General features: G+C 47.3%; 1 protein-coding gene across 1 annotated transcript in view; it reads right to left on the minus strand.

Moving 5' to 3' along the window:
• Positions 1 to 16,340: 16,340 nt before the first annotated feature.
• Positions 16,341 to 21,240, minus strand: part of FAIM2 (Fas apoptotic inhibitory molecule 2) — a 30,465-nt gene continuing 25,565 nt past the window's right edge. The window contains exon 13 of the mRNA XM_047067381.1: positions 16,341 to 16,490. Coding sequence (XP_046923337.1) covers positions 16,341 to 16,490 — 150 coding nt within the window. The remainder of the gene's footprint in view (positions 16,491 to 21,240) is intronic.

Raw genomic sequence — 21,240 nt, forward strand, 5'->3', positions numbered from 1 at the left:
GGAGGGGCAGAGAGAGAGGGAGACAAAGAACCCGAAGCAGGCTCCAGGCTCTGAGCTGTCAGCAACGCACGAACAATGAGATCATGACCTGAGCCAAAGTTGGACGTTTAACCGACTGAGCCACCCAGGTGCCCCTAAAACCTCATTAAAATGATAGTAAATTCACAAACCTTCAAGGACAAAGAAAATTGGAGAAAGCACAATAGCAACAAAATGTGGGACACTGGAAAGTGGATCGCAAATGTAACCGATTGAGCTAACCGGGAGAGCTCACTCCTAAGGCATTAGGAAAAGAAAGTCAGGAAGAACCACAATTCATGCTATGGAGTCCCCCGAAATTTCAGGAATTGATGGCAAAAACGCTTCTGATACATGGCGAGTAGATGTGTCTCAAAAACAGAAGAATTATTCCTTTCAATAAATGATGCTCGAACAATTAGATATCAATAGGCAAAAAACAAAAGAAAAAAAGAATTCCAACCTAAACACCGTATACAAAAATTCATAAGGATAATAGACTTAAATGTAATGTGTAGAACTATACAATTTTCTGAAGAAAATATAGGAGAGTGTCTTTAGGACCAAGGGCTTGATGAAGAATTCTTATATATGACACCAAATGCATGAGCTATAAAAGAAGAAAATCAATGAATTGGACTTAATCAAAGCTAATTGGACTTAATCACTTTTACTTTGTGAAAAAGCTGGTTAAGAGGGTAAAAAAGACGAGCTACAAATAGGGAAAAGACACTAGTAAACTACACATCTAACAAAAGATTTGTATCGGAAATATGAAAACAACTCTGTGGGTCCCTGTGTGGCTCAATCCGTTAAGCATCCAGTCGGCTAAGGTCATGATCTCATAGTTCGTGGATCTGAGCCCCTCATCAGGCTCTGCACTGACAGCGAGGAGCCTGCTTCAGATCCTCTGTCTCCTTTTCTCTCTACTCGTCCCCTGCCCATGCTCTCTCTCTCAAATATAAATAAACATTAAAAAAAATAAAATATGTAAAGAACTCTTAGAATCCTATGGTAAAAAAAACCCCAAACAATCTAACTAGAAAATATGTAAAAGATCTGGAAACATTTCACTGAAGAGGATATACCAGTGGCAGATAAACACATGAAAAGATGTTAAACATTACTAGCCACTAGGGAAATGCAAACTAAGACCACGATGAGATATTCATATACACGAATTAGAACAATGAGAATTAAAAAACATACTGACATGTTCAAATGCTTGAATGCAGAGAAATTTTGGATTCTCATATATTGCTGTTGAGAATGACAAATGGCATAGCCAAAATAGTTTGGCAGATTCCTTTTAAAAAACAACAAACTGGGGCGCCTGGGTGGCGCAGTCGGTTAAGCGTCCGACTTCAGCCAGGTCACGATCTCGCGGTCCGTGAGTTCGAGCCCCGCGTCAGGCTCTGGGCTGATGGCTCGGAGCCTGGAGCCTGTTTCCGATTCTGTGTCTCCCTCTCTCTCTGCCCCTCCCCCGTTCATGCTCTGTCTCTCTCTGTCCCAAAAATAAATAAACGTTGAAAAAATAAAAATAAAAAAAAAAAAACAAAAAACAAACAACAAACAAAAGTACCTGACTGGCTCAGTAGGTAGAACATGCAACTCTTGATCTTGGGGTTGTCAGTTTGAGCCCCAAGTTTGGTGTAGAGATTACTTAAAAATAAAAAAAAAACATATCTTTAAAATAAAATAAATAAAGATAAAAAACAACAAACAAAACAAACAAACAACAAAAACTCCTAAGCATACACCAACTAGACTGTTTAAAATGAAAAAGACAGGGGTGCCTGGGTGGCTCAGTCAGTTAAGCATCTGACTTCAGCTCAGGTCATGATCTCGTAGTCTGTGAGTTTGAACCCTGTGTAGGGCTCTGTGCTGACAGCTTAGAGCCTGGAGCCTGCTTTGGATTCCGTCTGTCTCTCTCTCTCTCTGTTCTTCCCCCACTCTCTTGTTTTCTCTCTCTCTCAAAAATAAATAAACATTAAAAAATTAAAAAAATTAAATGAAAAAGATAATAATAACAAATATTGATGAGAATGTGGAGAAGTTAGAACCCTCAGACATTGCTGGTGAGAATCTAAAATGGTACATCGTATATGGAGAATAGTTAGCTGTTCCTCAAAAAGTTAGATGTAGAGTATGCTATGACCCAGAAATTACACTCCTAGTGTATATCCAAGGTAAATGAAAACACGTGTCTACACCAAAGTTTATACACGAATGTTCAGCTGCATTATTAATAGTAGCCCACAAGTAGAAACAACCCATATGTCCTTCAACTGATGCAGGGCTAAATACAATATGTTGTAATGTGGTATATTTATATTATTTGGCAATAAAAAAGATGAAGTACTAATAAAATATGGATGACCTTCGAAAATATGCTAAGTGAAAGAAGCCAGATGCAAAAGACCACATATTATATGATACCATATATACAATGTCCAGAATAGGCAAAATTCTAGAATCAGAAAATAGTTAATGGTTACTTAGGAATGGGGCAGTGATGTGTGGAAAGGAAGAGTAAGGACTGACTGTTAATGGATACAGGGTTTCTTTTAAGGGAAACATGGGACCTCACTGAACCATCTTGGGACTTTCCGTGCACATATAATTATTTCAAAATAAAAAGTTTTTTTTTTAAATAAGAGGAATTACTAGAGAATCGATGTAAGAAGCAGTTATACCCCCACTCTCATAACCACCCAATGCAGGCATCTGACTGCTTCTCACGAATCCCAGAAGAAAGCGGAAAAGGTAAAATAGAGGATCTCTGGTCTAGGGAACACCAGCCCACTGGTGGCAAGGATAACCCCATGGCAAGCTTAAGTAAACATGTATACATTGAATGTTGAAAACCTCAGATTTCCTGACCTATCACTTTCTAGATAACTGACATCCAGGATTGTACCCTTTGACTGGGAGGGTTGAAGAGGCTTCTTGGAGGAGTTCTCTAGGGAAATGGCCCAGCCAGAACACCAGCCAGTGAAGCCCATAGAGACAAGCCTCTCCACCAGCTCAGAGTTTATGATCAGCTTCCTAGTGCCCCACTCATTTTTTTTTAATGGAAAATTTCATACATATGTGGAAGTAGAGAGAATGGTATAATAATCTCCATGCACCTGCTACCCAGCTCCAACAATTACTAACAGAGAGCCAATCTTCTTTCTTGCATACCTCTACCCACTGTGCCTCCACTCTAAGTCTTGAAGCAAATCCTAGAGGTCATATTTTACCTGTAAATACACAGATCTTTCTAAAGGTAAGGACTTTTTTTTTAATACAGCCACATATTACCTACAACAATTTAATAATAATTTCTTGGGGCGCCTGGGGGGCTCAGTCGGTTAAGTGTCTGACTTTGGCTCTGGTCATGATCTCACGGTTCATGGGTTCAAGCCCTGCATCGGGCTCTGTGCTGACAGCTCAGAGCCTGGCGCCTGCTTTCGATTCTATATCTCCATCTCTCTCTGCCCTTCCCCTGCTTGACTCTATCTCTCTCTCAAAAATAAATAAACATTAAAAAAATTTTAAAAAGGAAAAGGTAATAATTTCTTAATATCAAATGTATTTAGTAAGTGATAAGATTTTCCTGATTGTTTCATAAATATATCTATTTTTACAGTTGGTCCACACCTGGCATTTGATTGATATGTCTTTCAATCTGTAGTGACTCCCTCTTTTGTGTGCATGTTTTTGGTTTTGTTTCTTTAGCCTAACAGCTTATTTGTTGAAAAAATTAGATATATTCTCCTATAGAGTTTCCGATATTCTGAATTGTAGAAATCATTTAGTAAGTTTCTTGAACTTTGTATTCTATATGAATTGTTGGTTAGCTCTAGAGTCTTAATCAGATTCAGATTTGGTTTTGAGCAGGAAAACTACCTAGATGAGGATGTACTCTTCCTACTACATCCCATCGGGGGGACTATTCTTAAAATAGGATGGGTGACCCTGGCTCATCAGACATTCGAAGCAAGTCTCTAATATGAAAGAGTCCAAACAGCCTAGAAACAGAGGAGCAAAGACTATGCAGGGAGAAGAAAGCATAAAAAATAATGAAATATTCATATTAAATATTAACATCCTCTAAGAAATAAGAGAGATAGTGCATCCATGAAACAAGCTATAAAAAGAATCTAGGTGGTGGTTAAATGGATATTTACCATAAAATTCTTCCAACTTTTCTACATGTTTGGAAACTTTCATAATAAAATATTGGGTGAAAAGAACATTTAAAGAACAAAAAGAAGTCTTGGGAATTAAAAAGATAATAGCAGAAATGAAACACTCTATAGAACAGTTAGAAGATGACATTGAGGCAGTCTTCCAGAGAGTAGAGCAAAGAAGGCAGGAATAGAAAATAGAAGACAAAAAATAGAGTCCAGACCCAAAGGTCTGATATCCGAATAATAGGAGTTCCAGAAAGACAAAGCAGAGAGAATGGAACCATCAATCTATTAAAAAACTATCAAAGAACTAATTCAAGAAAATTTCCCAGAGCTGAAGGGCTGATCAGGTATGAAGTATAATGGATAAAGACAGTTCCCCATCATGATACAACATGGTAAATTTTGAGAACATTGAGGAAGAAGAGGAAACCCTACATGTTCTTAGGAAGATTTCATGGAAGGGTTCAAGAATCATAATAGTGGATTTCTCAACAGCAACACTGGCAGCTAGAAGGCAATGAAACAATGTTTTGAAAATTCTGAAGGAAATTTATTTCCAATCTTTCATTTGATACACAGCCAAATGATTAATCAAGTGTGAACACAAAATGAAGACACTTCCAGACATGCGAGAAGCCAAAAACATGTTTTCCCATCAACTCTTCCTGAGGAAGCCGTTGGGAAAGGTTTTCCACCAAAATGAGGTAAGAACCAAGAAATCCATGGAGTCTAGAATGCATGTTTCTAATAGAGGAGAGTGGTGAAGGGTATTCCCCGGAATGGGGAGGCCCGAGGATTCCTGTATAACAGCTGAACAACAGATATTCGGAGCAACCAGTGCAGGTTAGAGAAGTCAGAAGATTTGGAAAGATAATAAGGTGTCAACAAGATAAAACTGATAGAACATCTAATATATTTGGACATATTGAGAGGATATTTACCCACGTAAGTAGTAAAGATAAGTTATTAATAAGGACATAGGAAATTAAGCAAATGGACAATTAGCCACAATAACCGATTAACCTCCAGAAAAGCAAAACATTGTGCAAGAAAGGAAACCGTATACTACATAGTTCAGCGTCAACAGGGTTTGTAGTCTTAATAAGGTAAACGTTGAATATTGATTAATTCACAATTATTGACAACCAGATCAAAAGGAGCCAGGGAGTGGGTGGAAAAGAAGTGTGTGTGTGTGTGTGTGTGTGTGTGTGTGTGTGTGTCTGCGCACACATTCATGCCCTTGATTTCCATCTCTCTCCCAGTTTGTTTTTCCCTCTGACTGCCATTTTATTTTCTTCTTCTAATGTATTTCCCATGCTTTCAATAATGCACACATATTAATTTTATAGTCAGAAAAGAACCCCCCCCAACACAGCTTATTACGAAGAAAAGGTTAGGAATGATGTCTCCAAGCATCCTTATTTCCCCTTCTGAATTCACTACGGACTTAGCATCTGTAAATTTTTCTAAATGTTATTTGAACCTACTTACATTTTCAGCATGTACCACTGCCTGGGCATAATGAGTTTCATAAGGTCACCCTTCTATGCAAAGTATCCTTCCATAGAATCATAGAATCCTACCCTTTCCATTTACATCTTTCAAACCCAAGGGATTCCCTACATTCAAGAATTTTGTAAGGCATGTTGACGATAATGTGGCTGAGGCAAGGTCTGTGAAGGGAACAGTGGGGTGGAGGCCTGGAATGTTCTGGGGTTAGCGGAGGCAGAGGAGCTGGTGAAGAAACCTAGAAGAGAAGATGAAGAACCCCACCCTTTCCCTTACTAAGGACATGAAGGGAAGACAGATCTGTCAGGCTCCCTGGTATCTACAGGATGAAGTCCAAAGGGCTTCTGAAACATGAATATGCACGTGACTCACCTGAACCTCTTGTTAAAATGCAGATCCTGATTCAGGAGTTTTGGGGTCTGGACTTCTGACAGGCTCCCAAGTAATGCCAAGGCTGCTGGCCCACGGAGCGGCCTTGAGTGGCAAAGATGATCCACAAGGTCCTCTAAACACTGGCCTGTTTCTCCAGCTTCATCTCCTCCGCCCACTCCCCTCCCCATTCTAACATCTCTATTCCAGCCACGCTGAACCACTAGTAGTCCCTGAATAGGCTGGGTGGGAGCTCCATGTCCTTGCACATGCTGTTCCCTATGCCTGGCATCTACCCCCCCGTACCCCGGCAATTCCTACTTTTCTGAGACCCAGCTCACGTGTGTCCTCTTTTGTGGGACAGCACCACACGCTCTTCTTCAGAAAGAGTATTTCCCTCCCTCTACCTACATGAGTCTGTTACTGCCTTTATCATACAACATTGCAATTTTTTTCAGTTACTCGGAACTTACTGAAGGAAGTGACCATGTCCTGTCTTTGCGTCCCCAACTGCACGGTGCTGGCAGCTAAATAAATGCCACCTACCTGAATGAATGCTTGGTTTATAAAGAAGGAATAGGTTCTCAACAATGTACAGTTGTACCAAGAGGACGAACAAAGTAAGACTCAGGAAAGGATACTTCATGCACCAAGTAGGTGATACTTTGTCACTGTCACACTGCCAATTTCCTTTCCATCTGCCTTCCCTTCCTCCTTTCCTTCTTTCCTATCATTCTTCCCTCTTTGTTGTCTATTTATTCTTTGAATTTTTCTTTATAGTATAAATGTATTTTTTTTGAGAGAGAGGGTGCAAGTGAATGAGGGACAGAGAGAGAGGGAGAGAGAGAGAGAATCCCACAAAGGGGAAAGAGGGAGAGAGAGAGGGGGAGAGAGAGCAATTGGGCTCGTGCTTACTCAAAGCAGGGCTTGGGGGCGCCTGGGTGGCGCAGTCGGTTAAGCGTCCGACTTCAGCCAGGTCACAATCTCGCGGTCCGTGAGTTCGAGCCCCGCGTCGGGCTCTGGGTTGATGGCTCAGAGCCTGGAGCCTGTTTCCGATTCTGTGTCTCCCTCTCTCTCTGCCCCTCCCCCGTTCATGCTCTGTCTCTCTCTGTCCCAAAAATAAATAAACGTTGAAAAAAAAAAAATTTTAAAGCAGGGCTTGAACTCACAAACTGTGAGATCATGACTTGAGCCGAAGTCCGACACATAACCGACTTAGCCACGTAGGCACCCCTATAGTATATTTTATTATCTGAGTTATGTAATTTTTCAATACAGAAAAATTGGTAAATCTAGATAAGCCACCAGAAAAGACCCGAAGTCTTATTCATCACCTGGAGATGACCACAATGAACATTTTAACGTATATCCACCTAGATTTTTTTCTTCTTCGTAAGCATACATAAAATATATGTGTGTATCTGTATATTTGATCAATATTAAGCAAATTAATGTTTTATGTATTACCCACTGAGCTTCAATGGAGCTATAGTCTCTTTTGGAGATAACACCGAAAGCCTACATTTCAGAACATTTTAAAAAATTTTAGATCTCTTTTGTATTAAATTAAACATTTTAATTCCAGTATAGTTAACAGTGTTATACCAGTACCAGGTATATGGTATAGTGATTCAGCAATTCTATATATTACTCAGGGCTCATCGTGTTAAGTGTGCTCTTTATCACTTGTTCATTGCAGAACATTTGTAAGGAATACAAGCTAGTTAGTTTGTGGAATATCCCTTGATTGGTTTTGTCTAGCGTTTCCTCGTGTATCAGATTCAGGCTTTGAGTTTTTTGGTAGAAATTACATAAGTAGAATGCGTCCTTGATAATACATCATGCTAGAAGAGGCACACAATGTCAGTTATTGGGCCCTTCAAACACACACACACACACACACACACACACACACACACACACCAGGCCCTTGTTCAAGCTGTATCTTTTGTCTGAAAGGCCCTCTTTTCTCTTGCCTGCTTGAATAAAATGGACTCATCCTTTAAGATCCAGCTCAAAGTTCTCCAAGAAGACTTTTCTAACTCTTCATCTAACTATGCTAGCGTGGCACCTACCACATTACAGTCACTTTCCTGTCACCTCCATACCACTATGCTGAGTTCCCTGAGGACAGACTCTCTGTCTTAAGGTGGTAGACATGTGCTGTTTTTGGCCGATTGGCATTCAACATTCTCTGGGAGCCACACTCTGATTATCCTTTGGGGAAATATCCCTCATATTCCCCATCCCCATCAGTGAGTGCAGCTCAGGGATGAATATATGATCCGGGGCCGGTCACTCAGTACATTCCATCACAGTGCCATAGGGACTGGTCCAGTGAAGAGCTTCTGAACCAAGGAGGTCCCGTCGGGCTCAACCAGGGCTTCTGCCACAGCTGCTGGCCAGGGAACTCACAGAACTCACACAAGAGCACTTCCATCACATTCCATTGGTCAAAGAACTGTGGTCATTGTTTTAAACTGCTCTGTTCTACCCTCTGGCCTCATGTCCCTCCCGAGGCCCCCCAAAGTTTCTTCCCACTACAACATCAGGCTTAGGTTTGAGGTCCAGAATCACATCTAAATCAAGTCTATGCACATGTGAAGCTCCTCACATTTGGTTCCTTAGGTAAGGGTGTTCTTAATCTGAACTAAAGACAAGTTATTTACCCCCACCCACCTACACACACACACAACGTACAGGAGCTGGACAGGCGTAGGACAACTACAATAGAGGCTCTGGCTCAAAAGGGAGAAAGGTGAGGTCCACCGCAGACATTGGTTATAGCAATTCTGAACTCCAGCTGGCTACCTGTTACCAGTTCCTTGACTAGGGCCCAGTATTGCTCCTTGGCAATGATCACCTGTGGCTCTTAACTCTACCCTCTGGCCTCCTGGTTTTGCCTTTGGAGTCACTTTCTTTTCTATAGGAAATAGCCCATATTACAGCTGAGTAGTTTTCTCAGCCTGCTTCCTGCCCTTAGAAGTCCAAGAGTCCAAAGGCCGCTTTTCACTTTGTATTATTTCTCTCCTTTGCAGGCTGAGCTGGTGGTGCTTCAACCAATACAAGTCTTATACATTCTGTCTTTTTGCTATGAATCTCACTGGAGTTCACTTCATCAGACAACTTGCACTCATAAGTCTCTCTGAGACAAGGCCCCCCCTGTCTTGGGCCCCCAGTGAGGCTGCCGAGGGAGTCTCTTCAAGATCTTTATTTATTTATTTTTTTTCAACGTTTATTTATTTTTGGGACAGAGAGAGACAGAGCATGAACGGGGGAGGGGCAGAGAGAGAGGGAGACACAGAATCGGAAACAGGCTCCAGGCTCTGAGCCATCAGCCCAGAGCCTGACGCGGGGCTCGAACTCCCAGACCGCGAGATCGTGACCTGGCTGAAGTCGGACGCTTAACCGACTGCGCCACCCAGGCGCCCCTCTTCAAGATCTTTAGAAGCAGAGCGGCTGTGCGACGAATGCCTTGAAGACTCTAGGAGTACTTCTGTCTGTTTGAAAGATTCCATGGAGGCACCGTTTTAGATCTTTCTGAGGGCTTTTTTAAAAAATTAAATGTATTTATTTCAAGAGAGGAAGTGTATATGTCAGCAGGGGGTGGGGGCAGAGAGATAGGGAGAGAGGATCTCAAGCAGCTCCATGCCCAGTGCAGAGCCCAAGGCGGGGCTCAATCCCTTGGCCGTGAAACGGTGACCTGAGCTGAAATCAAGACTCAAATGCTTGACCCACGGAGCCACCGAGGCGCCCCGCTGAGGGTTTAAGAGGACCTTACAATCATACTTCCGGCCTCGTCTTCTCCAGGAGACTGTGTTTTCCTGACAGTGTCCTGGGTTTGATCTTTGCCATGGGGCCCTTTATTATTTTGAGAATTCTTAGCTAGCTCGAAAGACTGTCATGGCCTTTTTATACCTCCTCCAAATTCTGCTCAAAAACAGAACAATTTCTTCTTTAGCTTTCCTCTCACTATCTGTTTCTTATGATACGAAGCCAAAATAAGACAGTTGACGCTTTCAACGCTCCGCCTGGAAATCTTTCTAGCTAGCGACATCAGTTTGTCAGGTATTTTTCTATTTTTCAAGTTAGTGCAGCTAAAAGTCTTGCGGAAGTTTCTACCATGACACAAGGGTCTTTGTTCCTCCAGCTTCCAAGTACATTTTTCTCAACTTTCCCTTGAACTTTCACCTGCAGTCTCCTTCTCCTTGAAGCCTGTCTAGCCTTCCCTAACAGACTCATTGAGGTCTGGCCGGTGTCTCCTATTACCTGGAATGCCCAAGAAATGGCAGATGTTTTAAGTTTTCCTATGGCAGCGTCTCCCTTCCAGCAACCAAACTATGTTGCTGCAGAGCAAACTACTTTGAACTTAGTGGCATTAACTATTATGCTCGTGGTTTATGTGGATTAGGAATTGGGATGAGGCATACAGGGGATGGTTTGTCTATGCTCCGTGATGTCTTGGGCCTCAGCTTGGAAAACTCAAATGGCTAGGGGCTGAAATAGCCAAAGTTAGGGGATCTACTTCCAAAATGGCTTCTTCCCTCAAATGGCTGCCACTTGATGGGCATGGCTGGAAGACTGGACCAGCTGGGTCTCTGGGCTAGAGCATCTAGCCTCCTTAGCATGGAGAAAAAGGAGCTAATAAAGAGGCATAGAGCTCTGGAGGGACAGGATAAGGCTCACTTCTTTTGGCAAAGTTTTCCCAGAAAAGAAACCAGAGATCTTGGGGAAGGTTTGGGGTTAGTAGGCTGGGCAGAAAGGATCTTTGTGTGTATGAGTGTCTGTATGTAGGTAGGTGTTTGTGTGTGTGTGTGTGTGTGTGTGTGTGTGTGTGTGTATGTAATCAGCAAGAGGGCAAACATAAGTTTGCTGGGAGTAGCCAGGCTTGAGTGAGAGCAGATGACATATGTGAAGTGAACCAGGTCAGCTCAGCTCTGTCATTTCTCCAGCCTAACTTAGGAGCCTGGGAATGTGAATGAAGAGCCTTGGTGCGAGGACCATCCCCAGGGGGTGTAGGTGACGGATGTGCTTGAAGGCCACCGCTTGAGACAGTAGCTGCCAGAAGGGAGCGGATGGTATAGTGGATTGTATCGTGATATCCAAGCAGAGATGTCCAAGTTCTAACACCCCGGTATCTGGGAAAGTGACCTTTTTCAGAAATAGGGTCTTTGTAGCCGTAATTCAAGACCTTGAGAAGAGATCATCATCCTGAACGTAGGGTGGGCCCTAAATCCAGGACAGGTAGCTTTATGAGAGAAAGGAGAGGGAGATTCAAGACGCAGACACACAGGAGCAAAGGTCATGTGAAGACAAAGGTGGAGATGGGAGGGCAGCCACAAGCCAAGGAAATGATTGCTAGGAGTCGCCCGAAGCTAGAAGAGAGGCATGCAATGTGTTCTCCCCCAGAGCCTCCAAAAGGAACCAACCCTACTGATCCCTTGATTTCAGGCTTCTAGCCTCCACAACTGTGTGAGGATAACTCACTTCTGTTGTTTTCAGCGACCAGTTTGTGGTCATCTGTTACTGCAGCCCTAGGAAACGAAGGAAGAAGAATGAGTGGGCCGAAGACAGACCCAGTGGGGCTGAAGGGCTGGCTGGAAGCTGGAAGAGCTGAGGGAGCCCGTGTTGCCGACCCCGCCTATGTAGCCGGCCCTCCCTCCCTTTCTACCAGTCTGCAAGGCTCAGCCTTTCATACGCTCTAGACCCTGACTCAGAACCCCACTCCCCTCACTGTTCCACATCTCAGCACCTGCTTCCCTGCCAGGGATGCTGTAAAGAGCGTTTCCTTGGGACCATCAGCTGAGTAGTCAGGAGCTGTCGTCTACGTCTTCTGTTCTGCAACACTGTTTTCTCCCTCTCCTATCTTTGTTGTCTATGGAAGTGCTTAGTACACAGCGAGTGCTTAATACGTGTTGTTCATTCTCTCTTCAGGGTCCCCTCAATGTTGCCCTGCTCGTTTCCCTGCTAGAGCTGAATTTATACCAAAACCTTGTCACAGAAGAGGAGACTGTCTCCCACTGCTTCAGTGTGGTGTGTCCCCCTCCCACACGGCACCCTCGGCCCCAAGTTCCCTGAAGGAACTCGGCAGTGTAATCTCCACCCCACGTGCCTTCTGGTCCCACTCGCAGTCACTAACTCGTGTATAAACTTGGACAAATCACTGCACCTTCTGCTCCTCAGTTTCCTCCTCAGTAAAACCAACGGGTTGGCGCAGATTCATTCATCCCTCCGTTCATCCAAAAGGCATTATTGAGACTATTGGCCATAAGTCCTGTGGATTCAAGGGTGAACAAGACACAGTTCATGCCTTCAAGGAGCTCAAGTGTCATAGGAGATAGAAAGAGCGATTAAAATGTAACCAGGGTGGTACAGGGCAGGGGGGCTCCTAGGAGGGGTGAGTGAGGGTACCTGGGGGAAGGACTGAGAAAGGCTCCACAGGAGGGGTGACTCTTAAAGCTACTGCTCCTGGGGATCCTTCCAGCTACAACATAGGCCCTCCTTCTAGAGGAACAGATTTTGGGTCAAAATAAGGAAGCATCTTCTAACAGAACGATGCACAAAGGCTTCCCTGGAAGGTTCCCTATCTGGAGGCACCTCTGGTAGGGCTGTGACGGGTCCAGGGATCCCAAGAGCCTCTGCAAAGGGTATATACGGACAGGAAGATCAGTGTTTCTTTTTCCACATCAAGATAAATGTGGAGATTTAATTCACACTTAGCTATGCTGGGAGAAACAGCTCTGGTGTGAACTTTTCACATTGAATCTGAGTTAAACCTCACACACAGACTCCCTGGCCATCTGAGGCGACAAGCAAAAGGCAGGCCGAGGAAATGGTTCAGGTGTCATAATTTTATTCTTATCTCCTGTCAGTCACGGACCAGGAAGGTGAGGCCAGGGAAGGGAACAGGCGCGGACCCTGGGAAACTTGGAGGAGCTGAGGCCAAAAGGACTGTGTCTGGCGGTATGTCTGCCCTCAGTCACTTGGGAGAAAGCTCTGGCTGCCGGGTGGTGCAGGGTGGTTTCCAGCAGACAGGTGAACAGTGTCCCAGAGGTGTGACGATGCTTGGACTAAAGGGATGAGTCGGAGGCCGAAGAGGAGAGAGGTCTGAGAAGAGCCGAGAGTGAAAACCAAATCCTGCCTGAAACAGGCCACACACAGCCCTTATGCTTCTTCCCTGCAGAACCAGACCCTGCTTTTCCTCAGGCGGCCACCGAGGGGCAGCAAAGGGCTTGTGTGAAATCCAGCACCCCCCCCCCCCCCCCCCCACCACCGGGCGAGCTGATAGCTCCTGGACTTGTCCCCAGGAGGCTGAGGGAGCAAGAGGCAGAGCCTTTTAACATACGGGTATCTGTTGGATCTTGACTCCCCTGAGATTCCTGGGCTTCCACGGGCAACACAGGAGCCACACATGCACCTGGGAATTGGGGCAGGAGTCCCGGGAATTCCCTGTGCCTCCCAGGCGCCCAGCTACAATCCCAGGAGAAGATCTCTTGATCTGTCTTCCTCCGACTTCATCACAGATGGTCAGATTCCTGGCTGCCTCCAGCTCTGTAAAATCCAACTACCCCTTCCTGGGCCCAGCCCCACCCCTGCCAAAAATGTATGGGGCCAGCGGTCTCTCCTCTCTGCAGCTTGTGGCACCTGGTCAGCTCAGGTTTCTCCTAATCCCACATTCCTGTAACACCTTCCCCCACCCCCTTCCTCCTTCCAAGGCCCATCCAGGTGTTCTTGGGGGCTCTTTCTGGCCTTGATGCAGCGGGACGAGGGCACCGAGCCCTGACTCTGCTGCCAGCTCACTGTGTCCCGGATCCCTCCCAGGACCCGGAGCGGGAGACTGGACAGCACACGCTGCTTTGAGAATGCCAAGTTGCCCAGTCGTGTTGTTTGCTGCTGAGGGCTTACCTCCTCCCCCAAGCTTTTGGAGCCCAGCCTTGGATAAGCTTCTCAATCCTATTTCTGCAAAAACTGTCCCAGGAAGAGGAGGACTTGGACAGGAGGATTCTGGGAAACATGACCAAGGCCCAGGCTGAGAATAGCAGCCAAGGAGTGGGGGAGTGGTGCCTCTGGAGCTAGGACCAGAGCTCAGGAGAGGAAGTGAAGAAAGGTAGCAACTGCATAAGGAAGTCAGTGCAAGTAAGTGTTCTGGCACCTCTCTGGCCATGGTCTTCCATCTTGCTGATACGAAACTAATCACAGCTTAATACCATGAGCCCATCGGCAGTGAGGCCGTGAATCAGAAACCAGATTCCGGTTTCCCATCTTGTGCCCAGAAGGTGGCAACTACAAAGTACAAAATTTGGTGGTGGTAGTGGGGGGAGGGGGAGGCCAGGGGTGGCACTGAGGCCAACAAATCTCCAGAGCTGTCAAGGCCTGACTGCCCAGTCTCATTCCAGCCCCAACCTTGTCTGTCAGCTGTATGACCTTGGACTCGTTACCAGTCCCCGCAATCGCCTCAGCTTTTCCCTCTGCAGTCGGTATATGCAGGCTACTCCCTTTATAGGATTGTTTTCACGGACTGACTTAGACCAGCACAGAGTAGGCATCCCAGCCATGCTCCCAGTTGCCTTTGTCTCATCCACCAACACCACCATCTGTTCTTGGTTCCCTCTGTCCTCAAATACCCAAGGTGGAACAAAATTTCAAATGCTTCTGCAGTGTGTTTTGGAAGCTGGCAACAGGAAGGGCGGAGAGGGAAGAGTCAAAACAGACAGGTAACATACCTAGTCACTCCCTCCAAGAGCAAACAGAGCCCCCAGCACAGGGGAGAGAGGCGAGCCCTGGAGGGAGAGGCCAAGGGAAGGTGCAGGTATCTGAGCCTCCCTGACTCCACCCAGTAACTTTCCACTGGCCCAGAGTCGGCTGCTGGGTGCCGGCTACACACTTCCCCCAGGTGTGGCCCCCTGGTCCCCTCCCCAGCAGGGCCTGCAGGGGGCCGGGTGGCTGACGCACACCCTGCCGGAGATCTCAGCCGCCTGGAGGCTGATAAGGAGACCCGACTTCATCACATGGGACCAGCTGGAGGGACTGGCCCTGGCTGTTAGCATCAGCTGAACAGCTTCCAGATTGGAGAGATAAGGAGATAAGGAATGGAGCGGGCTTAGGACTCCGGGCTGAATGGCCGGAGAAGCCAGGGGGAGGGACATGGGGGCACTGCCAGCTGAGGCCTCAGGAGGCCTGGCAGCAGATGGGGGAGAGTTTAGGAAATAAGAAGCGCACAAAGGCCGTGGGGCAAGGCAGGATTCCCTCCCACGGAGGCTTGTTCAGCAGCTAGAATAACCCTCCCTCTCCAGGAACATCCGATCCTCTAGGGCCCAAGCACTCCACTCAGCCTCAGGCGTGGGGTCGGGGGCAGGCCAGGGGATCAAGAGAAGAGGATGTGGGAATATGGGTCTCAGTCCTGCCAACCTCAAACACCCCCAGGGAGATGAAGGTCTGGGTGAATGGGTGCTACTACAGAGCCCACGCCTCTCGGCAGGCTGCCGACTCCCACCTCCCTTACAGCCCCAGGACAGGTAGGTCCCCACTTAGGAGCAGAGCCCCCTGTCCCCACCTCCTGCCCCAACAGTGCTCCATCATGGCCCAGGAAGCTAAACCAAGGCAAGTGCAGATGGCGCTGGTATCCTGTCCCTCTCCCATTGCTCTTGGCCCCAGGGCTCAAGTGCCGAGAACAAGCTGCTAGTCCCAAAGCTCAGAGAGGACTGGCAGTCTGGGACAACCATTTGGTCCCCCCACATCCCCCCACCCTGCAGAGCAGCCTCGCCTCGTTGCCCAGCTGTCCTCCCATCCCCTTCCTTACAAGGGTCAGTGCCTGATCTGGAAGGAAAGAAGGGAGGAGTGGATTGGACACAGGACAGTGTGCCCCAAGGTCACACAGCTGTGGCAGTCTTAGGAGGAACTCTGGTGGGGTGCAGGCCTCAGTCAGGCTTCCTGGGGCCCCTTTCCCACATCTGGAATCCTGTCGGGCTCCTCCCACTCGTTCTGTGGGTCCTCAAACCCAGGGGAGCCTCCAGCCTTGACTGTCCACTTTGGGAGATGTAACTGGGGGGAAGGGGCAGCACAGGGGATGGTGTGACCTCAGTTCCACAGGGCCCCTGGTGGTTGGGTACAAGCTGCAGAGGGTGAGGGTGTGAGTGTCGGGCTGAGGGGAGGCCACAGGATGGGCTGGCAGCTAGTTTTATATCTGGGCTTGCAGGAGCACAGGGAGGGTCAGAGGACCAGCAAGGGGACATTCTTTGAAGGAAGGAAGGAAGGAAGGGCTCCTCATTCCCGGTTGGTGCCAAAAAGCTGCAGGAAGAAGGTGAAGATGTAGATGATGTCTAGGTAAATGTTGAGGGCTCCAAAAATATACTCCTCAGGGCTCAGTGAGTGGCGTCGGTTACCCATCAGCAACTGGGTGTCAAATGCCAGGAACTGAGGGAAGGGGGAAAAGAGAGAAGTCAGAAAGTCCATCACTCTGACACTGACCAAGGGGGCCCAGTGTCCCCACCCAGGCCCTCTCCAATTTTGTTACCATCATATACGGTTTGGCCACTCAGTGACCCTCCTGAAACAGCCCGAATCTGGAACTTTCCCAACACCTTCCATCTCTAATTAACACCTGTTTCCCAAGCACCTACTATGTGCCAAGCACAGGGAAATAGTAAAGAACAAGACAGACAAGATCCCCGACCTCATAGAGCTTAGAGTCTGGAGGGGAACTAGTTATTAGTATGAGTGTAACCAAAGAGAAATGCGAAGTGCCACAGGGGGGTGGCCGGTAAAGAGGAACCCGACCCGTGTGAGTTTGACAGTGAGCTTGGGAAGGCTTTCTGGAGGAGGGGACCTTCAAGCTGAGGCCTAGTCTTCTCACCATTGCTTCAGAGCCCTGCCCTTAGAAGATGAGTGAATGCTTCATGTAACAGTGAGGAGAAAACAGGTACTTCTTCTGTGTTTTGCAGAAATTAGCCCACTTAGTCCTAATAACGTTCCTTGAGTAGGGATTATTCCCAGAGGAAATCGAGGCCCAAAGATATTAAGTTCTCGCCTGAGGTTACACAGCTGGGAAGTAGCAAAGCGAGGATTTGAACCTGAGCAGGCCGGCACCAGGGCCCCCACGCTTAGCCATTCTGTTCCACTGTTCATGGGCAGCACCAGGGGTTAATGTGTCTCCTGCCAGGAAACACTTTCTCCCCAGGGCACCTTCTTGGCCTCATGGACCAGGAACAGTTATTCCCTTAGAGGCAGCTCCTCTCTGCCACCCTGCTGCCCCCTTACCAGACCTTCCTACTGTCGACACTGATTCTTACTCCTCCCACTTAGCTATTCTCTGGGGTCCAAGAACAGGAAGCAGAACAGCCGCTAGAAATGGCATATGACACTTCCCAGGCATGGTGTAGTTTTCTGGGAGAATGAAGCCAAAAAGTTCCACTAGCAACCCAAAGGTTATGAGCCACTGGTCGACCTGGGATTGGGATTCTTAAAATGCATTCACATTCTTGTTAACCGGGCTGTGCCCGGCTCTTCCGTAACTTGTGTGTGGAAGACCTGTGTTCCTTGGGTCCTCTGGAACGTTCATTAGGCAATAAATACGTGTAGGGCAAGAGTTGGTGCAAGCGATTTGCTGGCAGAGACAACACCATGTCTGCCTTCCGGGCTCACCGCTTAGTGGGGAACACTTCCAGATGATTGCAGTAAAACTCAGAGGGCACCTGGGGTGGCTCAGTCAGTTGAGCGTCAGACTCTTGATTTCAGCACAGGTCATAATCTCATGGCTTGTGGGATCGAGCCCCGCATCCGTCTCTGTGCTGTCAGTACAGAGATGCTCTCTCTCTCTCTCTCTCTCTCTGCTCCCCCCCTTACTCTCTCTCTCTCAAACTAAATTCATAAACATTAAAAAAAAAAAAAAAGAAACCTTGGTAAATTCCATTATTAGGGCTGCTTGAGCAGGAGGAAGGTAGCCCAGGAGAAGTGACATTTTGCCTGGGCCTCGAAGGATGAGTAGGAGTTTGCTACACAGAGAAGGCATGGGGAGGCGCGGGCCATGGTATGAAAAGTGAGGAATTCGGTGTGGCAGAAGCAGTGGGGAAAGGGACAGAGAGAAAGGGACTAGAGCTCAAGGGCCAGAGGCTCCAATACGGAACAGCTCCAGCACGGGGGGACATCAAGGCATGACCCCCTCAAAGGTGGGGACGGGGGGTGATTATGAGCATGGGCTTGCAAGTCTGCCCGACCTGGACTGCAGCCTCAACTCTGCTCCTCACTAGCTCTGGGACCCTGGGCAAGGCAGCCTCCCTGAGCCCAGGTCTGTAAAAGGGAGTTGAGTGTGCTTGCCTCCTGAGGCCGTGAGAATAAGATAATGCACACCAAGTGGCTGGCACGGTGCCTGACACGTGGTACGAACTTAATGGACGTGAGCTATTAATGTGGCTTTATAGTTGTTACATGCAGAAGGAGGGGTGCCCCCTTGAGAACACGTGTATGCTGCTGCTGAGAGCCAGGTGTCTCCAACAGCTCATCCAGGAGGTGGAAATGTTACTAGGGGACGCTACGCAGCCTTAACAGAAGGAACGCGGAGAGCCACAGCCAGGGCTGAGGGGGGGTTGTGCCAGGCACGTCAGGCTCCCTGAGCTCAGCAGCGTTGAGGGAACGGTGCATGAGACTGCAGGACTGGAGTCGGACCGCTCGGGTTTGAGTGCCGGTTCCACCCCTCAGTAACCATCACCCACTTGACCTCAGTGTCCTCCTCTACCAAGTGGGACAGTAATAATGACCACACTATGGCATGGTTTTGAGGGTAAGTAGATGTATGCGGCCTCAATGTTTATTGTTCTTTCGTATCCTGTCACTTCATTCTACTCGGCTCCTTCTGAATAGGATTCGGATTCTCACATAAATTTGCCCTCTAAAGAGAGAACGCGCAAGGAGAGGGACCGACTTGAATGCTACAGGCTGCTTAGCAGTCATGCTGCCAGCATAAGTTAATAAATTGCTGATCTGGCTTATCAATCAGTGGCTTGCTTGGTTGATTTCTCAGAACCTGGTCACCCCTGGGTGAGCTAATGAAATTGACTCTCTCAACCTAGAAGGCTCGGACCCAACCAGGTCTGGGGGTGGCTCCTCCATGGAGCACCCACCCAGGAGGCCTCCTACAGCAGCCAGCAGGCTTTGCTCTTGGAAGGAAGAGGAATGAAGTGATTTCCGCCCCTGCCCTTGGCCTATAGCCACGGATGCTTATCTACGTGGTGCTCTCTGGGATAGCCTGCCCCAGATTCCAATACCATTGCACCTGTCGCTGCAACCTCATGCCTGCGAGTCAGCTGCAGGCTTTCCCTCATTTAGTCCCACCAATATTTATTGAGCACCTACTATGTTCCAAGGAGCTTGCCTTCAGAGAATTGACAGTCTAATGAAAGCAAATTATCAGAGATTACATTATGAGCTTGCATTCATTACAGGGGCAAGTAGCCTGATAATCTTGGGTGTTGGTAAGCATCGTTAACTAACGTTTTGGTTGGGAGTGGATATCTTGGTTATAGTTAACATCTGGCAGCTAAGATCTCAGCTGGTTTGACCGCTGACATCTGAAAGGACACGGGTACTTCCTAGAGTTGGTGGCCAGCTGAACACAAGAGGAGGAGCATGTGGGAGGAGGAGCATGGGTTAGGGGCAAGAGGCAGGAGTGGGTCTAGGAGGCTATTAATTTACATCTGAGTTGCCCTTTCACACACTAATCCTTTATCTCATTTCTGTCACCCAATATGCCCTGGGAGGTGGGAATTACTATCACTATTTTACATACAAGGAAAGGAGTCTCAGAGCCAGTGAGTGGCTTGCTGATGGTCATTTTTCTTCCGTGCCAGGGGACATCAAGGCATGACCCCCTCAAAGGTGGAGAGGTGGGGGCGATTATGAGCATGGGCTTGGAAGTCCGCCTGACCTGGATTGCAGCCTCAACTCCGCTCCTCACTAGCTCTGGGACGCTGGGCGAGGTAGTGACCATCTGTCTCCTACTCTGATAGAGAAGCAGGCAGAGTGGGCTTGCAGGGGGAGGGGGCATGCACAGAGGGCAGAGGAGCCAAAGGCAAACTTTCCTGGCTCACCCTGTTGGCTGGGCCCCCTGGCCACACACTTGGCCTGACCCTGCTGTGTCCAGGACCTGGGCTTATGTCTCTTGTCCTCCCAGAGGTGAGGCTGGGGGAGCCACGCCGTGGAGAAGCCAGCTCAGAGCCAGCAACAAACAGGCACCGGATGCAAAACGCTGGCCTTACAATGTGTTGAGTCAGCATAAAAAAATAGCTCGTGGACCATGTCCATCCTACAGAAATGCCAGCATGAGTGTGCAAAACAGCACGCCCAAGGCCATTTACAGCAGCGCTGGTTCTAACAGTGAAATACTGGAAACCCTAAACTCTCAACTAGGAAATGGTTAAATAAACTACGGGCAGCAGCACCAAGGCAGAAACATCTCTGATATACGCTATTATTAGAAAAGAACAAGCTGCACAAAAATCTGCCTCATACGATCCCCTTTCTGTAATAACAACAACAAAAAACTCACAAAACTATATGTCATACAAGCCTATATAGCAAATACCTATAAAATGCATGTAGAAAGGTCCAGAAGGAGACAACTGATCGCAGCACTTACCACTGGGCAAGGCAGCGAAGGACAAGCAAATAGCATTTGCTTTATCTGCATACTGTAAGATTTTAAAAACTGAAATATGTGAACACATGTCTTCATATTTTATTTAATTAAAAAGTTTCATTTTTATTTCATTTTCTATTTTTAGAGAAAGAGAAAGCATGAGCAGGGGAAGAGGGGCAGAAGGAGAGAGAGAGTTTCAAGCAGGCTCCCTGCTCAGCATGGGAGCCCGACACAGGGCTCGATCCCACCATCCTGGGATCATGACCTGAGCCGAAATCAGGAGTCGGACGCTCAAACTACTGAGCCACCCAGGCGCCCCTAATAAGAAATTTTTAAAAGAGAGATTAAAGTAACATACAAAAAAGTTGCTGAACCTTCTGAGGAATCTGGGGCACAAAGAGTGTGAGGGACTTGCCCACCTCACACAGCCAAGAGGACAGCTCAGATCTTCTGACCTCAAATCCCGTTCTCCTTCCAGCATGTGACACTGCTCTGGGATCCGGGGTGTGTGTGTGTGTGTGTGTGTGTGTAGAA

The sequence above is a fragment of the Lynx rufus genome, unplaced genomic scaffold (genome assembly GCF_022079265.1).
Source record: "Lynx rufus isolate CCGP_SWC_20201006 ecotype Redwood Valley unplaced genomic scaffold, mLynRuf1.p SCAF_7, whole genome shotgun sequence".
NCBI lineage: Eukaryota > Metazoa > Chordata > Mammalia > Carnivora > Felidae > Lynx > Lynx rufus.